Source organism: Python bivittatus, unplaced genomic scaffold (genome assembly GCF_059951505.1).
Source record: "Python bivittatus isolate LINGU-HERP-01145 unplaced genomic scaffold, Pbiv_v1 ctg000840_np1212, whole genome shotgun sequence".
Classification (NCBI taxonomy): domain Eukaryota; kingdom Metazoa; phylum Chordata; class Lepidosauria; order Squamata; family Pythonidae; genus Python; species Python bivittatus.
Genome location: NW_028277113.1, coordinates 32,777,696 through 32,796,398, shown reverse-complemented (window position 1 = coordinate 32,796,398; position 18,703 = coordinate 32,777,696). Strand labels below are relative to the sequence as shown.

General features: G+C 35.3%; 1 protein-coding gene across 1 annotated transcript in view; it reads right to left on the bottom strand.

Annotated features, from left to right (window-relative positions):
* Positions 1-18,703, bottom strand: part of LAMA1 (laminin subunit alpha 1) — a 110,425-nt gene that overhangs the window by 19,873 nt on the left and 71,849 nt on the right. The window contains exons 35-51 of the mRNA XM_025164264.2: positions 17,302-17,413; positions 16,978-17,140; positions 15,250-15,460; positions 14,905-15,021; positions 14,659-14,822; positions 13,921-14,059; positions 12,530-12,623; positions 11,914-12,030; positions 10,472-10,654; positions 9,952-10,106; positions 8,968-9,111; positions 7,162-7,295; positions 4,954-5,104; positions 4,112-4,236; positions 2,181-2,331; positions 1,407-1,551; positions 43-184 (exon numbers count right to left, since the gene is read on the bottom strand). Coding sequence (XP_025020032.2) covers positions 43-184; positions 1,407-1,551; positions 2,181-2,331; positions 4,112-4,236; positions 4,954-5,104; positions 7,162-7,295; positions 8,968-9,111; positions 9,952-10,106; positions 10,472-10,654; positions 11,914-12,030; positions 12,530-12,623; positions 13,921-14,059; positions 14,659-14,822; positions 14,905-15,021; positions 15,250-15,460; positions 16,978-17,140; positions 17,302-17,413 — 2,447 coding nt within the window. The remainder of the gene's footprint in view (positions 1-42; positions 185-1,406; positions 1,552-2,180; positions 2,332-4,111; positions 4,237-4,953; positions 5,105-7,161; positions 7,296-8,967; positions 9,112-9,951; positions 10,107-10,471; positions 10,655-11,913; positions 12,031-12,529; positions 12,624-13,920; positions 14,060-14,658; positions 14,823-14,904; positions 15,022-15,249; positions 15,461-16,977; positions 17,141-17,301; positions 17,414-18,703) is intronic.

The window sequence follows — 18,703 nt, the reverse complement described above, 5'->3', positions numbered from 1 at the left end:
CCCTAGTCTTAAGGGCTTCCCCTTGAAGGTAGTTAAATGTACCTTACTGCCCTTGATCGTGGTAACCCGCCAATGTAAATAGGGTCTTTATCAGAACGATTCAGGTCAGAGGCTACACCAGGGGATTCTCCTTGCTTGATTTCTTTAGAATTGAGACTATAAGCATCCATGACTGCCAAAATCCCTGAAAGATAAAAATATCCAAGGTAAGCAAATAGGAACAGAGTTTGCTAAGATACAGGAATTTCTATCCAAACAAACATTGTAGAAAATGTAACAATAGCAATACATTATTTTATTACCTATTAAGTTCATTTAAGTGTCTATGAATCTAATTCTTTTATTAAACCCCATTGTCATATAACAGAAATATGAAGTGCATGATCTACATGTTATTTCAGACAGTATTTTTACAACACATAATAGCAATTTCAATTTAAACAAAATATCAAGAAAATAATCTACCCTTCCCTATTCAACAATTGAAAGTATTATGAAAATGTACTAAGGTTTGTTTTAGGGGAAATGGGTTTCAGCTAACCCAGTTAAGATATTATTCCAAAATTAAGAGAAATGCCACATTGTTTAATTTCCTCCTAGGGTCTACCCAGTTTTATCAGGTAATTGTTAGGCTGAGAAGTGACAATTTCAATCTTTTTTTTTTTTTTTTGCCTTGGTAATTATTCAGATAACCAACCAGCTCTTGAGAGTGAAATAGATTTTGTTTTAGAAAGGCCTTACTCTTTTTCAGCCTCACCTCATTCATTATATTGTTAAACTAATGTAAAGATGTTTCATCTAATTAACATGATTCCCAAATACTAGAGGCTTATAAAGAATACACTGAAGAGCATCATCCTAATTCGTCTTTCTGTGAATTTTCTGTTGATTTTTTTTCAGTGTATATCAGAGTTGTAAACAGATACTGATATTAACATCATTAGATAATTAACATCATTAGAATCAATCTTCCAAATCAAACTTCCACTAAGAAGCAACGAAAAAAGAAAACAATGTATTTTTAATTTCCAAATCTTGTTTGTATGTGCAGGAACCATTGTTTTGAAGTGAAGAGTTTAGATGAAGCAGGTCAGACCTGCCATGGTGCTTCTTAAGGCAGAATATGTCACCTCTAATTCTTCCATTTCAGTGTAGAGATTATTGTACCACCTTGATTCTTGAAACAAAGTACAAGGGGATTATGCCTAGTTTGCATAGCCCTATAGTTTAAATTTTATAATTAAAATCAGTGTGAAGGACAAATACACTCAGTTGTGCTGGATTGAGCTAGCATATTTTACCTAGCTTAGCATGTTGGCAGCACTGATGATGTTACCTAGTCAGGTATTGAAACATCTGCAAGTAAACAACCAAGCTCAGAGAGCACCAAGGACTCCATATTTTACCTTCCTTTTTGTTTCGACTGAATGAAAGTTTATACCATGTTCCATTATTGTAGCGGCTTTCTGTTTTAAGTGTAAGGGGACCTGAACCAAGATCAACGGTTAGTTTAATTCTGCCATCAATAAGCTCCAGAGATAAGAAATCCTTCTGCAGAAAAAGAAGCAAAAGTTAGGGAAACACACACACACAGCCACACACAGAGACCTTCTTACTGCTATAACTATTACTTTGTTACATTTCTAACCGACAAGAAAGACAACCTCGGAAACTCCTGTCATTCGAAAGCCTTTAGACTACACAGAATGCTTCACGAACATTATCTTGATGTAAATTCTGTATAATTAGTTCTATACTGAAAATGGGGAACTGAGAGTGAGTGAAAGGTACTAATTCTCCATTAAAGTCATGGAAGAGGCAAGATTCAAACAATCTTTTAGCTAATTTTTTTAATATAAATTTGTATTGCTTTTTAATTAATAACAAAAAGTAAAAAAACACAAAAATAATACATGAGAAGAAGAAAACATTAAAAAGATGGTATTACAAAAAAGTGACAAAAATACAAGAACAAAAAAAATAAAAACTTAGTGTAGTATACCATTACATGCATGTGACACACTGCACAGACATTTCATTCTTCTAAAGGATTTTAAATTGCTGACCTTTAGCCATAGTAATGAATTCATTCATTTTTATTTAGTTAGTTACCAATAAATAGCCCTAACATAGTCTATGGGGCTGATTATATCTTTTTTAAAAAGTTGGAATAATCTTACTGTGCCATTGGAAGCCAGGTATACTAAGAGCCCATTAGTTGAAAAAGTGCTGAAAAATACAATTATTTGGGTCACAGTGGAGCGAAGTGCTTTCTCCACCACTGAATATCCACTGCCATCAAAATGAAATGAAGGGTCTTCATACTGTGGGCTAGGGAAGACAAACAAAGGGAGAATTGAGACTGGCAGCATATGTTCTTAACAAGGCGCATTCTGTCCACAGATCTCTGTATTACACACAGTAATGAAAATCCAATTCTGCAGCAGTCACAGTAGATATCAACTGAGTCTATATGTAAAAGAGCCGAACTACATCACACAACCAAGGAACAAGATGTTTTAATGGCCACTAGAGAAATGTATTTGGGACTAAAAGGCAGCAGCAAACTTGTTTCTGATCTAATTTGCCTACCATTTTCATCAAGTTGGTGAAGTAATACATTCTTGCCATATTCTACTTAAGATTAGTCATCCATATTATGTTATTTGACTGGCACTGGCTGCAAATTTGTTTCTGGGCTCATTTGGAGGTGATGATACTAACTTTTAAAGACTGAAACAGATTGGAATCTGGGTAGCTGTCTGACTACTTTCTTCCATAAGCTCCAGTGGACTGACTCCAATGGACAAACCCTTTACTTTCTTACGTTAAGCAGCCAGCCACAAAGTCTAGAACGAGGATGTTATTTTTCAGTCCAAAAACCATACTTAATTTTTGATGACATGCCAGAGGCCACACTCCAAACAGTAGACAGGACAAAGAAGTGCAAAGGATCAGGACAAAATTAATTTGATGTAATTTAATGGAGATGTAAATTTAAGTAAAACTGTATTAAATTGATTAAATACAGTTTAGAAGTATGAGTAAAAGTTGAGATTTAGGTAATTTGCATTTTGGTTTACACTTATACATGAAACTTTCTACTATACTGTGTTTTTTAGGAAAGTAGGCAATATATGATTTTCAAATATTTTAACCACCTCATTATGTTGCTTTTTAAATGGTCACATTTAAAAAGCAACATAATAAACCCTTCTACATAATAAATCCACTAGTAATTTAAAGGAGAACACTCCATTTTCAGGAGATGGATTATCAGGAGCCGTAATTCTACAGCTTCCTGTGATTCTCCAAAATACATTTTTAAAATAATCATCTATCTCCCTCTGCTGGTTAAAACATGATACTTATACAGATAGGAATATTTTCTTCACTGGGTTTGGTATGTAACTGATCATTTAAAGAATTATCTCTGAATCACCTCTTATTTATTTATTTATTTATTTATTATTTATTTATTTACCATATTTATATAGCCGCCCATCTCACACAAAGTGACTCTTAGCTCAGAAGAAATCCAGAAAAGTACTTTTCAAGATATACCCTTACAACAATTTAAAAACAGGAAACCATACAAAATTCTGGAAACCCCCAAAACGGGAAGTGGTGCAGGTATGTGGGGAAAAAAAATGCTAAAAAAATTACATGCACAATAAGGTTTTTACAACCATCTACAAGACCCATCTTCTCAGCAGGTGAGTTCCCCAGTCAAAGTGTTCTGACAGAAAATGCCTTGACCCACCGATATTTCCTTAGGGAGGTCAGAAGGAAAGCTGGAGGATCACACAGCATTCTTCTTTTATGGATTTTGGAGATGATCCAAACAATTTTAAAGCTCACTTAGTTTTTAAGCTGGTACGTAGCAAACAGGGAAACCTAATTAGATTTATAAAAACCTCAAGCAATCTCTATCGCCATAGTGATACTTTTCAAAGCCTAGATACCTGTGTGCTCCAAATCAAATTCCTTTATATAGTGACTGAGATCACAATCCACAAAATAATCAAACCTACCCTTGCAGTTGTAATAAAACTACACATGCGCCCAATTGCTTCAATGATGGACATTAGCAGCTATCTCCATTTCTCACCTTCCAAAACATCCAGTGCATTTGCCTTCTCTTTCCATAAAATTCCAGAGTCCCACGGGTCTGCCGTTCAAGGATGTCTCCCCTATGCACCCTTTAAAATGCGTTACTTTAATGGATGGTGACTTCTACAGCAGAACACAGAACACATTTATAGTAAATAATATAAGCTATTTGAAATTCTTTCAGGTGAACAGCAAGAGTAAACTTTATCTTGATACAAAGGTAAATGAAAAAAAAAGTCTCTTGCTGTTATTCCCTGCTGTATATATTCCCGCAAATGTGGTTTAATGTAAGAGGAAAGCAGGGTAAGTTAACAGAACAATTTATATTTGAGCTCCTCTGAGGAGCTCCACTGCATTTCAGTAACATTCTGTGGTCTCCGTTGCAAAAATAAGACAACTGAATTTAATTCAAATCAAGTTAGTAATGCCTAATGTTATTAATCCTCATGTATGTAATAACTTTCACCTATCACCAGTGGTATCTTCAGGGGCTTGCTGCTTTTGTCAGTGTCACAGCACAACACTGCAAGCTCTGTTTCTTTGTATGTGTGTGCAACCACATGACACATGTACAAGAAGCAGACTTGTGTCATGACACTGGTTTCATTATTTTGGCCCCCCTTGTTCCACATGGATGGTGCTCTTTCTCACATTAAAATTATAGTTCACTGGCAATTTTTAAAGCACTTTGGTTTACAAGAGCAAGCAATTATCATATAGATGTCTTTCTTTTCATTTTTGAATACTTGACAGCTGTTACACTATTACACAGTAGAGAGGAAACCATCTTCAAAATCACCGAAATAAACTATCACAATATATTAACAGTAAACCTTTCACCTTGATTTGTCCTCCAAGTCCACCAATAAACATTAGAGTTGACTGATTTACATCTAGCACTGTGGCTGTTCCAGGAGAGGTGGCAGTTCTTCTGATGGGCTTCTGGGGAGAACTAGTCTCCTCTACACTCAAAGTGCCTGTTTTCCCAAACCTAATTGGAAGAATAATGAAGGAGCTAAAATAGTTAAATGTGCTAACTGGTGTTACATACAGCAGTTCAAGAAAAAGATGCAAATATTCTGAGACAAAAGAGAGTCTTTATATATAGTTGACGGCAACTGTTCTGAATACCTTATCATTTAGATGTTATTTACTGATTTGATTTATAACCCATGCTTTATAATGGAGTTCCAGGCAATGTACCCACTCCCTCATCCTATTTGTTCCCATAACAACAACTCTGTGAATAGGCTGGGCTGAGAGAGAGCAACTGGCTCAAGATTGTCCAATAAGCTTCTGTGGCTGAGGGCTCCCTGGGAATAGTCCAACAGCACAACATTAGGTGCTGATTTACGCAGACTCCTCCCCCTTCCTTTTTTTTTAATTGCAGATCCTTTACCAAGGCACTGAAAACTCTTCTACTTTGGGTTGTACACTGTTTGCTTGAGCTACATGTATGACTATGTACAGCCTATAGTGAGTATATGGGATGGCTTGGAAGAACAGAGAGAAGATCCATTATCAAGGATAAATGAAGTTTGAGCCCAGGCCAAGAAAGTGGCTTACAAAAACATTTCAGACAGCCCCCTTCTCCCTTAATTCACAAGAAGATAAAAGAGGGAGGAAGGGAAGCACATTCAGACTCCCAAGATTCTGTTACTATAGCTGTTCTAATACAAGTAGCTTTAGATCTGCACAATGTCTGTTTCTTAGTCTGATCTACCTTATAGGACTCATACAGCCTGACATAATGGTGATTTTTTCAGCTAATAAAGTACCTGGGAGCCAAACTGTATTAAGCTGCATAGGTTTCAAAGGCCATTTGAGTGAGCTTCTGTGGTTGAGGGTGGACTATAACATCACTCTCTCTGCTTCTAGTGCAACACCTTAACTGCTACACTATAAAGGCTCTTGGGCTGAGAGAAGGGAACTGGCCCAAAGTCATCCAGTGAGCTTCCTTGGCTGAGAGTAGACTACAGTCTGGGACTCCCCATTATTAATCCAACACCTTAACCACCACACCACACTGCTCTCAAAATATCTATATCTAGTCTATGATCGTATGTGACCTATCAGCATTTTTTTATGGCCCCCAAGTTATCTACTTTTACATTTGGGAGAATATGGATGGGCTTTAAGAAGCAAAATGGTTACTTTGTATTTATTTATTTAGTAAACTTGTCCCCGCCCATCTCCCCACAATGGGGGACTCTGGGCGGCTTACATCAAATTAAAATCATAAATACATGAATAAAAGTTATAAAAAACCACCACACTTACAGAGATAAAAAAAGATGAAAAGATCCAAGAGGCCAATAGAGGCCACACCAGGCCGCTAAGGGGCTAGCCAACCCCATTTCTGACATCCTCCCTCCCCGCCCCAGGCCAGATGGCAGAGCCAAGTCTTCAAATCCCTCCGAAAGGCCTGGAGTGAGGGGGCCTGTCTCACCTCTGGGGGCAAGATGTTCCAAAGGGCGGGAGCTACAGCAGAGAAGGCCCGCCTTCTGGACCCCGCTAGTCAGAGTTCTTTTGCCAAGGGGGTCCGGAGCATGCCCTCTCTGTGAGATCGGGTGGGACGGGTTGAAATCATGGGGGCGAGGCGGTCCTTCAGGTAACCTGGCCCCATGCCATGTAGGGCTTTAAAGGTGATAACCAGCACCTTGAATTGGACCCAGAAGCAAACCGGTACCCAATGCAGCTCACAGAGCAAAGGTGTAATATGGGTCCTTCGGGCCCCAAAAATTGCTCGCGCAGCTGCATTCTATATATTTATAAAGGCTTAAGGCATTCAATATTTAAAATAGTTGAACCTGCTGCAAAATTTGGTACTAATTGGCTGTTGAAGTCAGAAAACCAATAGTAGTTGCATATCTCTGGTTCAGTAGTTTAGTTTAGTCTCTTACATTTATCTTATAGCAAATACCTTTATTAAATAAATTTCAATTATTACTCTAAGAACTTTAAAAGTTGTTTATTCCCAATACAGCTCACTTTTTCTAGATATCTGATGTTCTGGATAAATAGAATCACAGATCAATAGTATTTTACCTTGTAGCATGTATTCTATGCCATTTGTTGTTGTTAATAGATAAATCAGGATATTCCAGTCTTGTTGATCCAGAGCCCATATCCCATAAGAAAGCCACCTTGCCACGTCGCATCTCCACTGCCATGAAATCAGTCTAAAAAAAAAAAAGTTTGTGAAGGCAATATTAAAGGACCAACATGTCTAAAAATGCTCTAGTTTTTTTAAAAAAAGCTTTTAAAAACATTAATAATTGTTATGATTCCATGAGGGAAACTATAATCATAACCATAGATCATAATCATTTTAATTTGTACTCTACCTTTCTGGCCCAAGGAAGAAAGTTTATTATTTGACCTACTGCTGTGAAGTGGGCCATCTCAAACACAGCAACTTAAATATGAGGATACATCATAGTTAAAACTAGCCAACCACAAGAAACAGCTTGGAAGAACCAGGGAAGAAAATAATGTAAAGAATGCAGATCACATTGATATTTGAGAAGTCGGTAGTATACAACAAGGTACTGTATGTTAAACTTTTCCAATTCAATTTTAAAAACTTAAAATAATATGAGGGACAGTTAGACATTTTGCTTGTAAGTGAAGCTTTCAAGAAAAACATTTTGAAGATGTACAGACCACATAAAATTACCCAGGCCTAACTAACCACAGTGTCATTTAAATGAATATACATCTAGCAATACTAGAAAGTACAAGCCATGTAGTTAAAGAACAAATTAGTCTTGGATAACTATAAACTAATATAAAAACCAATCCAAATTAGCTGTATCAATAGTAAGTTATTGGGACCAATCGTATGAAACAAATGAAAAGTATGAAAAGAAAATAGAAAAAGCAAGCCAGTATTAGAGTTTATTGAATTCCAAGTAATTTACTATTCAGTCCCTTTTTTCCAGTTGGATGGCTACCTACTGCTACCTGGTTTCATTACCTTAAATATAGATGTATTTATATAGATTTCTACTGCCCATTATAGTTTATTTCATGGAAAAGCAACAGGAGATTCTTAGATGTTTTGAACTACAGCTTGTACAATATCTTGTCATTTGGCCATACGTCTGACCTGATGAGAGTTAGTCCATAATTTCTGAAAGATACCAAGTTGCTACTTTTGCTTTATCCACACATCTCAGGTTAATCAGCAAATGTGAATATAATATTCTCTAGCAATACTGGATATGCAATAACCACTAAAATGTGTGAGCCAGCCTACATGCTTAAGTCATCTGTGTCTGCTTGTGAGAACAGAGAAATGCCTGCATCAAGCAAAAAGTTCCATCTTTAATTGACCTTGCATCTTGCAAAATCCTACTATAGGTACTATCCCTACCAAGTTTACAGAAAGAAATGATATCTATATATCCACAATGGTCACTGTGGCAACTGGATAGAAAATCAATATATTTCATATTCATGTTTAAGAATGTAACTCTTTTCTGACTATTACTGTTTGAGATATTCAGGATACCTAAGTTTAAGAGAATATTTATTCCTGAGCCACTGAAATCTGCAATACATAAAATATGCAAGAGATTGCATCCTTATATTTCATAATAACCAGAATATATATTTTGCAACATGATTTCTTTATTTCAGGTACTAACATATATTAAAGTTCCCACTTTACTCATAAACACGTACAAAAAATCTTTTATTACTAATATATTGACCACTGAAATGCAGCAAATTGGTTATAAGGATATCAGATAATGTAGTTCAATAGAAACCCAATGTAACCCATCTGGACTGACAGTTGGTAGAGTTCCTTGCCTATAAAAGAATTGAGATATAAAATCCTTTACTTACTTTACCATTGCTACCCAGATAGAACAAAAGATTGTCAGGTTCCATTGTTTTAACATTTAATGTTAATGTATTGTAGTTAGTAGATAATATCTGGGGTTGATAGGCCCGAATACAGTCTCTTTCTGCAGATACTGCAACCTTAATCTGACAAAAAGAGAAATACAAAACTTTATATAATGTAGATACAATTTATATAAACACCCATACAAACATATATGCATAGAGACACTCAGTGGATATCATACAAATATTTTTTACATTAAAGAACAAAATACTTGTCACATTCACATCTATAAACTAGGGGAGGGGGAATCTTTCTTTCTATATGTCTTTACATTGCATCAAGATTATGCCTGGTGTTTCTGTGGGCTGCTGGTGTGGGCTGCTCTATACGTCCTACAATGTAGAACACATTGAGAAAAAAAGAAAACAGTCAATAGTGGGAAACAATGCAAGATTTTTCAAGAACTTGGTTAGTAGTTTAGTTGTAGTATGGTATTTGATTAGAGGCTTATCTCCACTAAGATGTAGGAAGTAGATGGTTGAAGCAAAGGACATATGCAAAGAATGGCTTCTGAGAAAAGACTGAAGCTGGTAGTATAGGTAATCCGCAGGGTCATAGTCTTAGAAGAGAGAGTTCTGAATAGCTGAAGATAGCACTGGTGAAGAATGTCTTGGGATGAAAATACAGAGAAGTACAGGAGGGCGATGGAGAGCTTTGACAATAGTTTGTATTAATTAGTAGTCTCATACATTACATGCACCTGTTCTCTTTGAAACTGAAAGATCATAGGAAGACATGGAAGGTTTATGTTATTGAAAGAAAAATAGAAGTCCTCCTGGACACAAATCTCCCTCAGGAGGAAACTGTATTACAGCCTTTATCAGCTACAGTTTAATATAGTGGTGCAACTATTTAGGATATGTACTGAAACTAAGTGGCAGTTTCCTCTTCGAAATACACAGGAAAAGTAAGCTGCTTACAGAAGCTGCCTGTTTGCGAGCCTGGTTTATGAGCTCTTTAATTTCAGAGATGTTTCTGCTTAAATTCTCCTCCAGCATTTTCAGAGGTTTCAGCCTTCCATATAACAGACCAGCCTGGATTTCAATTTCATTCACTTTTCTTTCAGCTGACGCCGCTGCCAAAACAGAAGTGGAGATATCCTGAAAGAGAGTTTTGGGGGCAATTCTACTAACTATTTAATTAATATTTGTTTTTTTTAACTGCAAATGAATAATGAATACACACAGAAAAAAATATGTGACCAAGAGTATATTTCTTAATTTTTTATTGCTTTTTCTCTCAGAATTGCCAGTCTGAAAATGAAATGCTAACTTTCAATTGAAAAGATAGTAAATCTCATTACAAGTCCTCACCAAGAGCAAAGTACACTAGTACAGACTGCTTTTAATGTAAATGTGATGAGGAATGCTTTGGATTAAAAATTAATCCCACTCTTGCATGCAGTAACATTTCTAGAAAGCAATCAAGCAGCAAACCTACCAGCATTTGTTGAGTCAATTATAAGTTCATTTGTTTTCTGCAACGTATCATTAACTTTAGACAATGCAGATGAAGTGTTCAACAGCTTCTCACTAAAACCATCAGTATGGCTTAAACCACTAAGGGCAGTCAAATTAGCAGAAAGAGCCAGCCTTTTTACTGCAAAAATATTTTCACTAGTATCTGAAACACATGATCAACATCATTTAATTATCTATCATCCTGCTTGTAAATACAGTAGAAGACTCTATCTTTGAAACTCAGTTGGTCTAAGTCTCAGGACCAAAGTGAACCTAGTACAGGAGACCTGTGAACAGAATCTCACATGGGTTTTTTAGTTCCCTAAACTTAAAGTGTACCCTACTCTGATAAATGTGCCATTAGCTTGTATCTATAACTGAACAAGTAATCACAGCATAACAATCCTTTGGATGCAGTATCACAACATCAAAGCATATGTTTGCCCACTTCCTCTAATCACTGCTCCCCAATTGTATGTGGGACTATTAAGGTTCATATGAACCGAAATAAGTGCTTTCCACATGATTGTTCCCTATCACATAAACTGGTCTACTTGCATTAAACAAATACAAGAATATAATTTCAGACCCTGCTATCAAAGTCTGAAATTAGGAAGCTTGTGAGTCTGTAAGCAGTTCATTTGCTTCTGTATTTTGGGTATAATGCCTGGGCAGAGACATAAAACAATTCTAATATATCAACAACCCATTCTAATGTGACACTCATTAAATTAACAATTAAATTTAGGTGTCTCTTAGTCCACTTCATGTTCCTTATTATCCTGAATTTGTGTTTCCTTTTGTTTTTAATCTTAAGAAATAAGAGTATGTTAATTGAACCATCAAAACCAGAGTTAGCATCTTATGGAGGGAAACTAGTTATGCAACTGAACAAATTATATTAAGTTTGTTTTTTCCATTGCAGTTTTTCTTTTAGATCCAGTATAATAGCTAGGTGATATCTCTTCAAAATATAGTAGTGTCATGTAAAAGAAAATGAATAAATTCTAACATTTAATCAGATTGTTAATATAAAAAACTACTCCAAAGTTTGCTGCAACTTACTTATACATGCTAAATCATGGTTATTGGCCTCTAGAAAAAACCAATAAAATAAATTCAGATATGCAATCCTATTTCAGCACGGCCAAATGTGTCTTGCTTTATATTTCAGAGCTTTAATAGGCAGAAATCCAGGCAATAAATCTTTGCTTAGCATGATGCACAGCAATTCTGTTTCTTTTGTATTTTAAAGGCATGAGAACATGGTGAAAACATATAGCAACATATAGTTCTCTTACATGCACACTACCTTTCAATATAATCAGAAATAAAAAAGACTAGATTTTCCTGTGGTGATGAAGTTAAATAGATCTGCCTTATATAATGAAGGACAATGATATCAAGATGAACTCCCCTTACCTCTTGGCAATGCAGTCAGATGAAGTAGGGAGTCATTAAACCTCTTAGCAATTCCACTGGCTTTCACTTTAAGTCTTTCCACTTTTATGTTAATTTCATTTAACCCTGACCTGAGTCCTACAGAGGAAAATATTTATAAATCTGAGGCAGTAGATTACTTTCTGAAAGAAACCAAAAAGCACTAAATTGTACCTATATAATCTGTACTCTATATGCTAAAAAGATGCCAATTCAGCAGATCTCTATATAGCTTAAACTAATGAGCAAAGCCAAATGTTGCAAGGGAACACACATAAAAAATGTACTAAAACATAATTGCAGCCTACACCAAATAGGTGGTTGTTTTATTGCTTCCAGAAGGATAATTTGTAAGCAGTCCAGGTTTATAGGCTCCTTATTACAAAATTCCCCATGCTAATATACAGCAAGCAACATTTCCATCCCTCACTTTCTACAAAGATCTCAGGTGGAGTAAACTCCTTAATTTCATTAGTGCAACAGTCCTGTGATGAGGTAGGGGTGTTTTTAATGATAAAAGGTCCAACATCCCCTAGTAAGCTTCATTACTGAGCAGAATTTCAAATTAATATTCCAACCTATATGTTATGAGGCTTACCATCATACTTCTTTTGAAGATGTTTTGCATCAGTTAAGACTGTGGAGCTAAGCTGAAGAACATTTTCTCCAGTAGTATTAAAGGGCCCTTTTTGCTTAAAACAATCACACAACAAGAAAACATTATTTGTGGGAAAGAACAGAATTAAAAATACATGTTTCTGGCATGAGATAATTTTTGGACAACACAGTTATGTGTTATATGGCTATAAGTTAAGAAACCCATTCCTATAGTTTTATATCATTTTAGCTAAAGCTTAAAATCTTAGTCCTATGACTAAATATACAAAGAATTTATTAGTATGAGACATAAAAACAACAAACCAGAAACACATCTTCACATTCATATGAACCAACTACATTAGAAATAGGGTGTTGTGAAGGTCATGAATATTTCCATAAAACATTTTTGCTAAAATGGCCTTGTACAGATGTAGTTGACTTTCATCAACACATGCCATAACTGTTAGCTGCTGTGGCTTGGACTTGTTCCCAGGGATCATGGGGCTGCACCAAATGCTTACAATGTGTATCATTATTTGGATTTCTGAGAACTTTGCCCTTAGAGAGAAGGCTCTCATCCCTTAACCCATACACACACAAACACAGAGTTGGAAAAAAAAGGACCATGCCCAGGGTTGACCAGGTGGCACATCACAAAATCCAGGGTTCTGCTGGATCCAAAAATTAGGGCCACAGCAGGCTCTCCAAGCCATTTTATGTCTGCCCAAAATTGAAAAAAAGTTAAGCCTTCCAATTCTTTTCAGTGGGATGGAAAGCTTGGACAAGTAAGGAGATATTTCTCATTCCTTGCTTTCATTCTGCTTTCAGAAGCCCAGAAAGATATTGAGTTTCTATAGATTCCAATATCAGAGCTTTCAACAAAGAAAAATATGATTGCTAAATCTAAGAACAAGTCAAAAGCTACTCCATTGTATGCAGTGGTGCTTATTCAAAGGATTGCCTGAATTAAAGGCAAACCATAAAATCCTTTTTTCTAAAGTTTATATAATTTCATAATTAGAAAGAAAACCTGGATATTGTAGTTAGAACATTCCAACGCCTTTCATATTATTTTGACAAAGGAAACAGAAATTCATGCATAGGATTTTTTTTTTTACTGTCATTGTGGTGTACAGGGCTATACATACTCAGAGAAAGATGCTTTAAAGAGTTGCATTAGAAACATGGGTGTTTTAATGAGGCAATTCCATACTTTTTTTTTCAGATTTACTCAGAAATCTGAAAAAGATGTAGCTCCTTTAAAGAAATGATATGCTCTCATTCCCAGATGTTCCAAAACATCTATACCACTTAACTTTTGAATCATGAATATCTACAGTGCAGAATGTAAAAATGTATTAATATTACACAGACATCTTATGCACTTACCCCATGTACTGGTTCATGTATAATCTTGCTGACATCACTTGCCAGGTTCTCTGCACTTTCAACTAGATTTTTGATGGTAGAGTACACATGGACAGAATACGTCACATTCATAGTCACATTTCTAACATTCAAGAGGTCCCTGCAATAGAAGATGAAAATTATCCTTTTTGCATAGAATTTAAACCTATTAGAATATTTATCAGATTCTACTACAACCTAGAAATAGTTTTAAGCTTTCTATTTGGATCACAGTTGCACTTGAAACAAAAATAGCATTTTCATTATGTTAAAAAAACATAGAATAATAGTTGAACATTGAACAATACATTGCCTTTCATTCCTGATGCAGTCATTAATTCCAGTCTCCTGTTACACCTGAAACCTTGTTTTCCTCAATCATTTTACTTACATTATAGAGGAAGAAACTTATGCATTTCAGCTCCAGTAATCCTTGCCCCACATGTAGCAATTAAGTATGTCATGTCCTTAAAATCCTAAGTTTGCAGAATTCACAATTGATTTCTGGTTTGAATGTAGGGTATGAATTCTACACTTTAGACTGGAAGCCTTATATTTTCTATGTAAGGTTTTGTGTCTAACAAGTTCTGAGACAGAAAGCCATTTCTAGCAGGCAGACATTTTAGGCATTTCATACTGTCTGCTATCTATTTCAGTAAGGCATCACCTTATCGATATCCATAAGTTAATTATACATTAACCTATTCATGATACTCTCACCTGTCTAATGCATGAATAACTCTTTCTAACTCAGCAGCATGATCTTCTGTCTTATAGACAAGTTCAAGAGCTCCTCGAGTAGACATCTGCATGACCAGGTCATCCACGTGTTGTCTTAATTTACTACTCCATAAGATCAGTTCATCCTGCTGGATTTCTAGACTCTAAACAGTCAAAATCAGTTAATATCATATTATGGCTAATTAACTATATATAAGTTAGGGTTATGAATGTTCAGTGACTTACAGATGTAGAATTAAATATATCTCTTGCAAAGGCAGCAGTAGCAGTCATTTGAATTTTTCCTTCTTTTATCAGCATAACAGAGAGCTCCTCATCTTCTTTAACATTCAGCTTTTTATGCTGTGGTATCATTACAACATTGGGTATAATTAATAATTTATATCAGCTATTACAGAATAAGTATATCTTACATAAAATCACTTTATGCTTAAAGGGATACAAATGTTAAGAGTAATATACTTTGCCTAATGCTAATATTAATCCTCATTTTTTTTCTTTAAAGACTGTTTTAAACACTCAGACAAATCTACCATAAAATCACATGACATATGCTGTGAGTCTTCTTACACTGAACTCCTTGAGGTTGTTATTAATAAGAACAAACAGACGTCTAGCCTCTTTGGTATTACTGTTTGCTATGTTCACAACATCCTGGGCTTCTTGATGTTTGGTGCTATGGTCAGATAAGGCATGTTTCATTGCTTTTTGAAAGCCCTTAATTTCTTGCTGTGGTATCCAATATTCTCTCTGGATTCGTGCCAGCAATTTTTCTGCATCTCTAATAAATATAGAACACATATATAAAGTTATATAAATCCTCCTGAAAATAAAAGCCATCCTACACAAAGTTAAGGTCTGTCTGATGTGGCCAATGGGAAATTTGGCATTGTTGTCTACTTATATTGTTTTTACCTATCTATCGCTCCATAAAATCATCATCCAAGGATTACAGGATGCTGCTTATGATATAAAGTCCAAAGTTGCATGTAATCTTGGCTTATTTGGATACACTTGAATATCACAAGAATTTATTCTCAAAATAATTTAATATTTAAACAAAGGAAATAAAGAAGCAGAAGTGAAGAGACTATAAACACTAGCATTCTGTGCATTCATATCCCAGATCATTAAACTTATCTTTTTTGCATAAAGTGATGAACACACTCAATATTTATTCTTGCCATGATCTCAAGAGCAGGAAAATCAAAATCTGGAAAAGTATCAGAACTCTTGATGAAAATCAAGAGACTTTTTCTTGGATGGCAACTTCTTCGCTACAACTTGAAGAATGTTTCTGAATCCTTTCAAATCTATTTTACAAATTTATTCTATAAATTAAATCAGGTTCAATTATTTTCCTTTTTTACAAATTCCCATTTTGATGTGTTGTCTAGACCCATACAAAACTACATTAAAACACAGTGTTGAATTTTATCACAAGCAAAATCTTGTTTGTGGTCCTTAGTTATATATCCATCTTTGATATATATGCCACATAATAGAAATTTTAGTCTCAGCTTATAACACACTCAATTTCTGTGATGGAATGGAATTATGAAGGCCAGGCTCAGGGAGATAAACATTTTCTTAGCTCCCCAGAAGAGCGTGGGAGGAACAAGAGGATGAGACTGGCACCTCCCTGAGGAATTCACACTGTTGTGGCTGGCTGACTTTGGGAGCTGGGGTTTCAGTCTGGGAAGATTGATGTCAGGCCTAGCCCAAGGAACTCCAAGAGACAATGCAAATTCAGTCGAGTTATGTTTATTAGCTACGACCTCTAGCAAGAATCTTCCCAGACTGAAACCCCAGCTCCCAAAGTCAGCCAGCCACAACAGTGTGAATTCCTCAGGGAGGTGCCAGTCTCATCCTCTTGTTCCTTCCACGCTCTTCTGGGGAGCTAAGAAAATGTTTTTCTCCCTGAGCCTGGCCTTCATAATTCCATTCCATCACAAATTCTAATTTAATTTACTCTAAAAACAGCTTGAAACAATTTATCTGCAGGAGCTATGAGTTATGTATAATAGATTTTGTAATTCCTGGAACAGGAAATTAGAGCTGAATTTAAAATGCATATGAAAATCAATGAATCATGGAACACCTTTAACAAAGTTTAAGTATTCTAATTTTGGCCAAAATCCCCTGTTGTTTTATGACATTAAACTTTGTTTGATTAATATATTAAGTATTTTAAAGCCTAGATTTAGCTATGTACTCTTATCATAAAAGGTTAGATATATTTTTCTTTAATTTTCTTAAATATTAACATGAGTATTGCAGCAAACCAAGGAGTCTTACTTTAATTCATGTATACTATTTTGATGAAGCTGCTGGAAATATCTTTCATGCATTATGTCCAACATCAAAGAAATTTCATCTTGCAATTTCTGAAGTGTTCTATTTGATTGTGGGAAATCACTACCCACTGTTGTGTTAAGAGTGGCGGCCATTTCCACAAGCACTAGGTGGAGAAGGAAAACATAATTTAGGAAGAAAAGAGGATTTTAAAAATCACTTTATACAAATGAAGAAACAATAGATTTTTCTTCATGAATATCTCTGACAGATAAATCATATTCCTACTCCAGAACTATAATCAACTCAAACCAATCAGCACCTTACCTTTAACAGTTGTCTGTAATGTGTTGATAAATTTAGACAATTCTTTAATCTTGTTCAAGGTACCTTCTGTAGCATTGCTGAGATTTTCTCCTTTTTCTATTATTCTAGTTAACTAGTACAAAAACAAATATATCTTTTTATGCTATTGAAATAGTGGCTCTTAATTACTGCATCAAAGAATGAGGAACACATTTACAATTCTCATTCATTTATATGCAAAATTAACCTTTTATTTTGTAAAGTTAGCACTTTATATTTATTATTCCTATCAAATAAATGCTATAGGAAGAATAACATGTTTCAAATACTTAGTCCAGTTTTAAAGAACATATCAGTAATAAAGGTAACATCTATGCAAGAAAAATTTTGTAGTGGAAAAGTAACTGCATTTACCAGGAAAGGTAAATACTTGCATTTGATTCTGAGGGGAAGAGGTCATCTTACATTCCCTGGGAAAAGGTTAATAGAGCTGGTCACTGCTGAAAGGGAGAGATGGTAGTTTTTGCTGCAACTAATGAAAGCAAATGGTTGGAAGAAGGGAGAAACTACCACTCACCAGAAGATGGGTAAGAAGACCACAAGTGGGGTAGAGACCAGGATTGCATGAAAGACCAAAGAGCCACTATGAATGCAGCATATTTGAGCCAAGGCATTGAACTCAATAGCATTTATTCCAGAGTGAGCATGCATGGATGTCCTTTTCATTAACTTTGCAGCTTAACTGATCCTGATTCTTTTTACAGACCAGGAAAAATATGACTCTTTTGTCAGTCCTCTTAAATTTCTTCCTGCTACTACATGAAAATATACAGCAACCAGTACATACTTACTTGGGAATAAGAACTACTGAACTCAGTGGAACTTGCTACAAAGTAAAAGTGATCAGGCCCAGGTACAAATCCCTCTCCTGGGGTTTTCAACCTCTTTCTCTTTTTTTCTTCCCCATGCCTTATTTCAATCTAATTTTGTTATTTCTGTTGCAGTGGGATGTATGTGAGAATGTTGTATATGTATTGAGAGATATGAGGGAACAATTAATTCTACAAGTGGGATGTCTTATTTTACAAGTAATTAATTTTAATCAATATATTAATTAATATTAGTTGATTTTTTTCTCTTGGTTTTACCCTGTTTTGGAGTGTGATCTACACATAGACACACAATTTGTCATCCCTCCCCACCTCACTCTCTCTCACTTATGCATATACACACAGTTGTAGGGCAGAAAAATATCCAGGATTGGTTTCAACTGAGTTGTCTCCCCAAGGTGGCCAAAAATAAAGAATCTAACTTAATAATCTTTCCTGCCTTAAATAATCTTTTCAATAAATATGGCAATTTTCTATTTCTTTATTCAGCATGAAACAGATTTTCCCCCAGTAAATACAGAACTAAACATTTT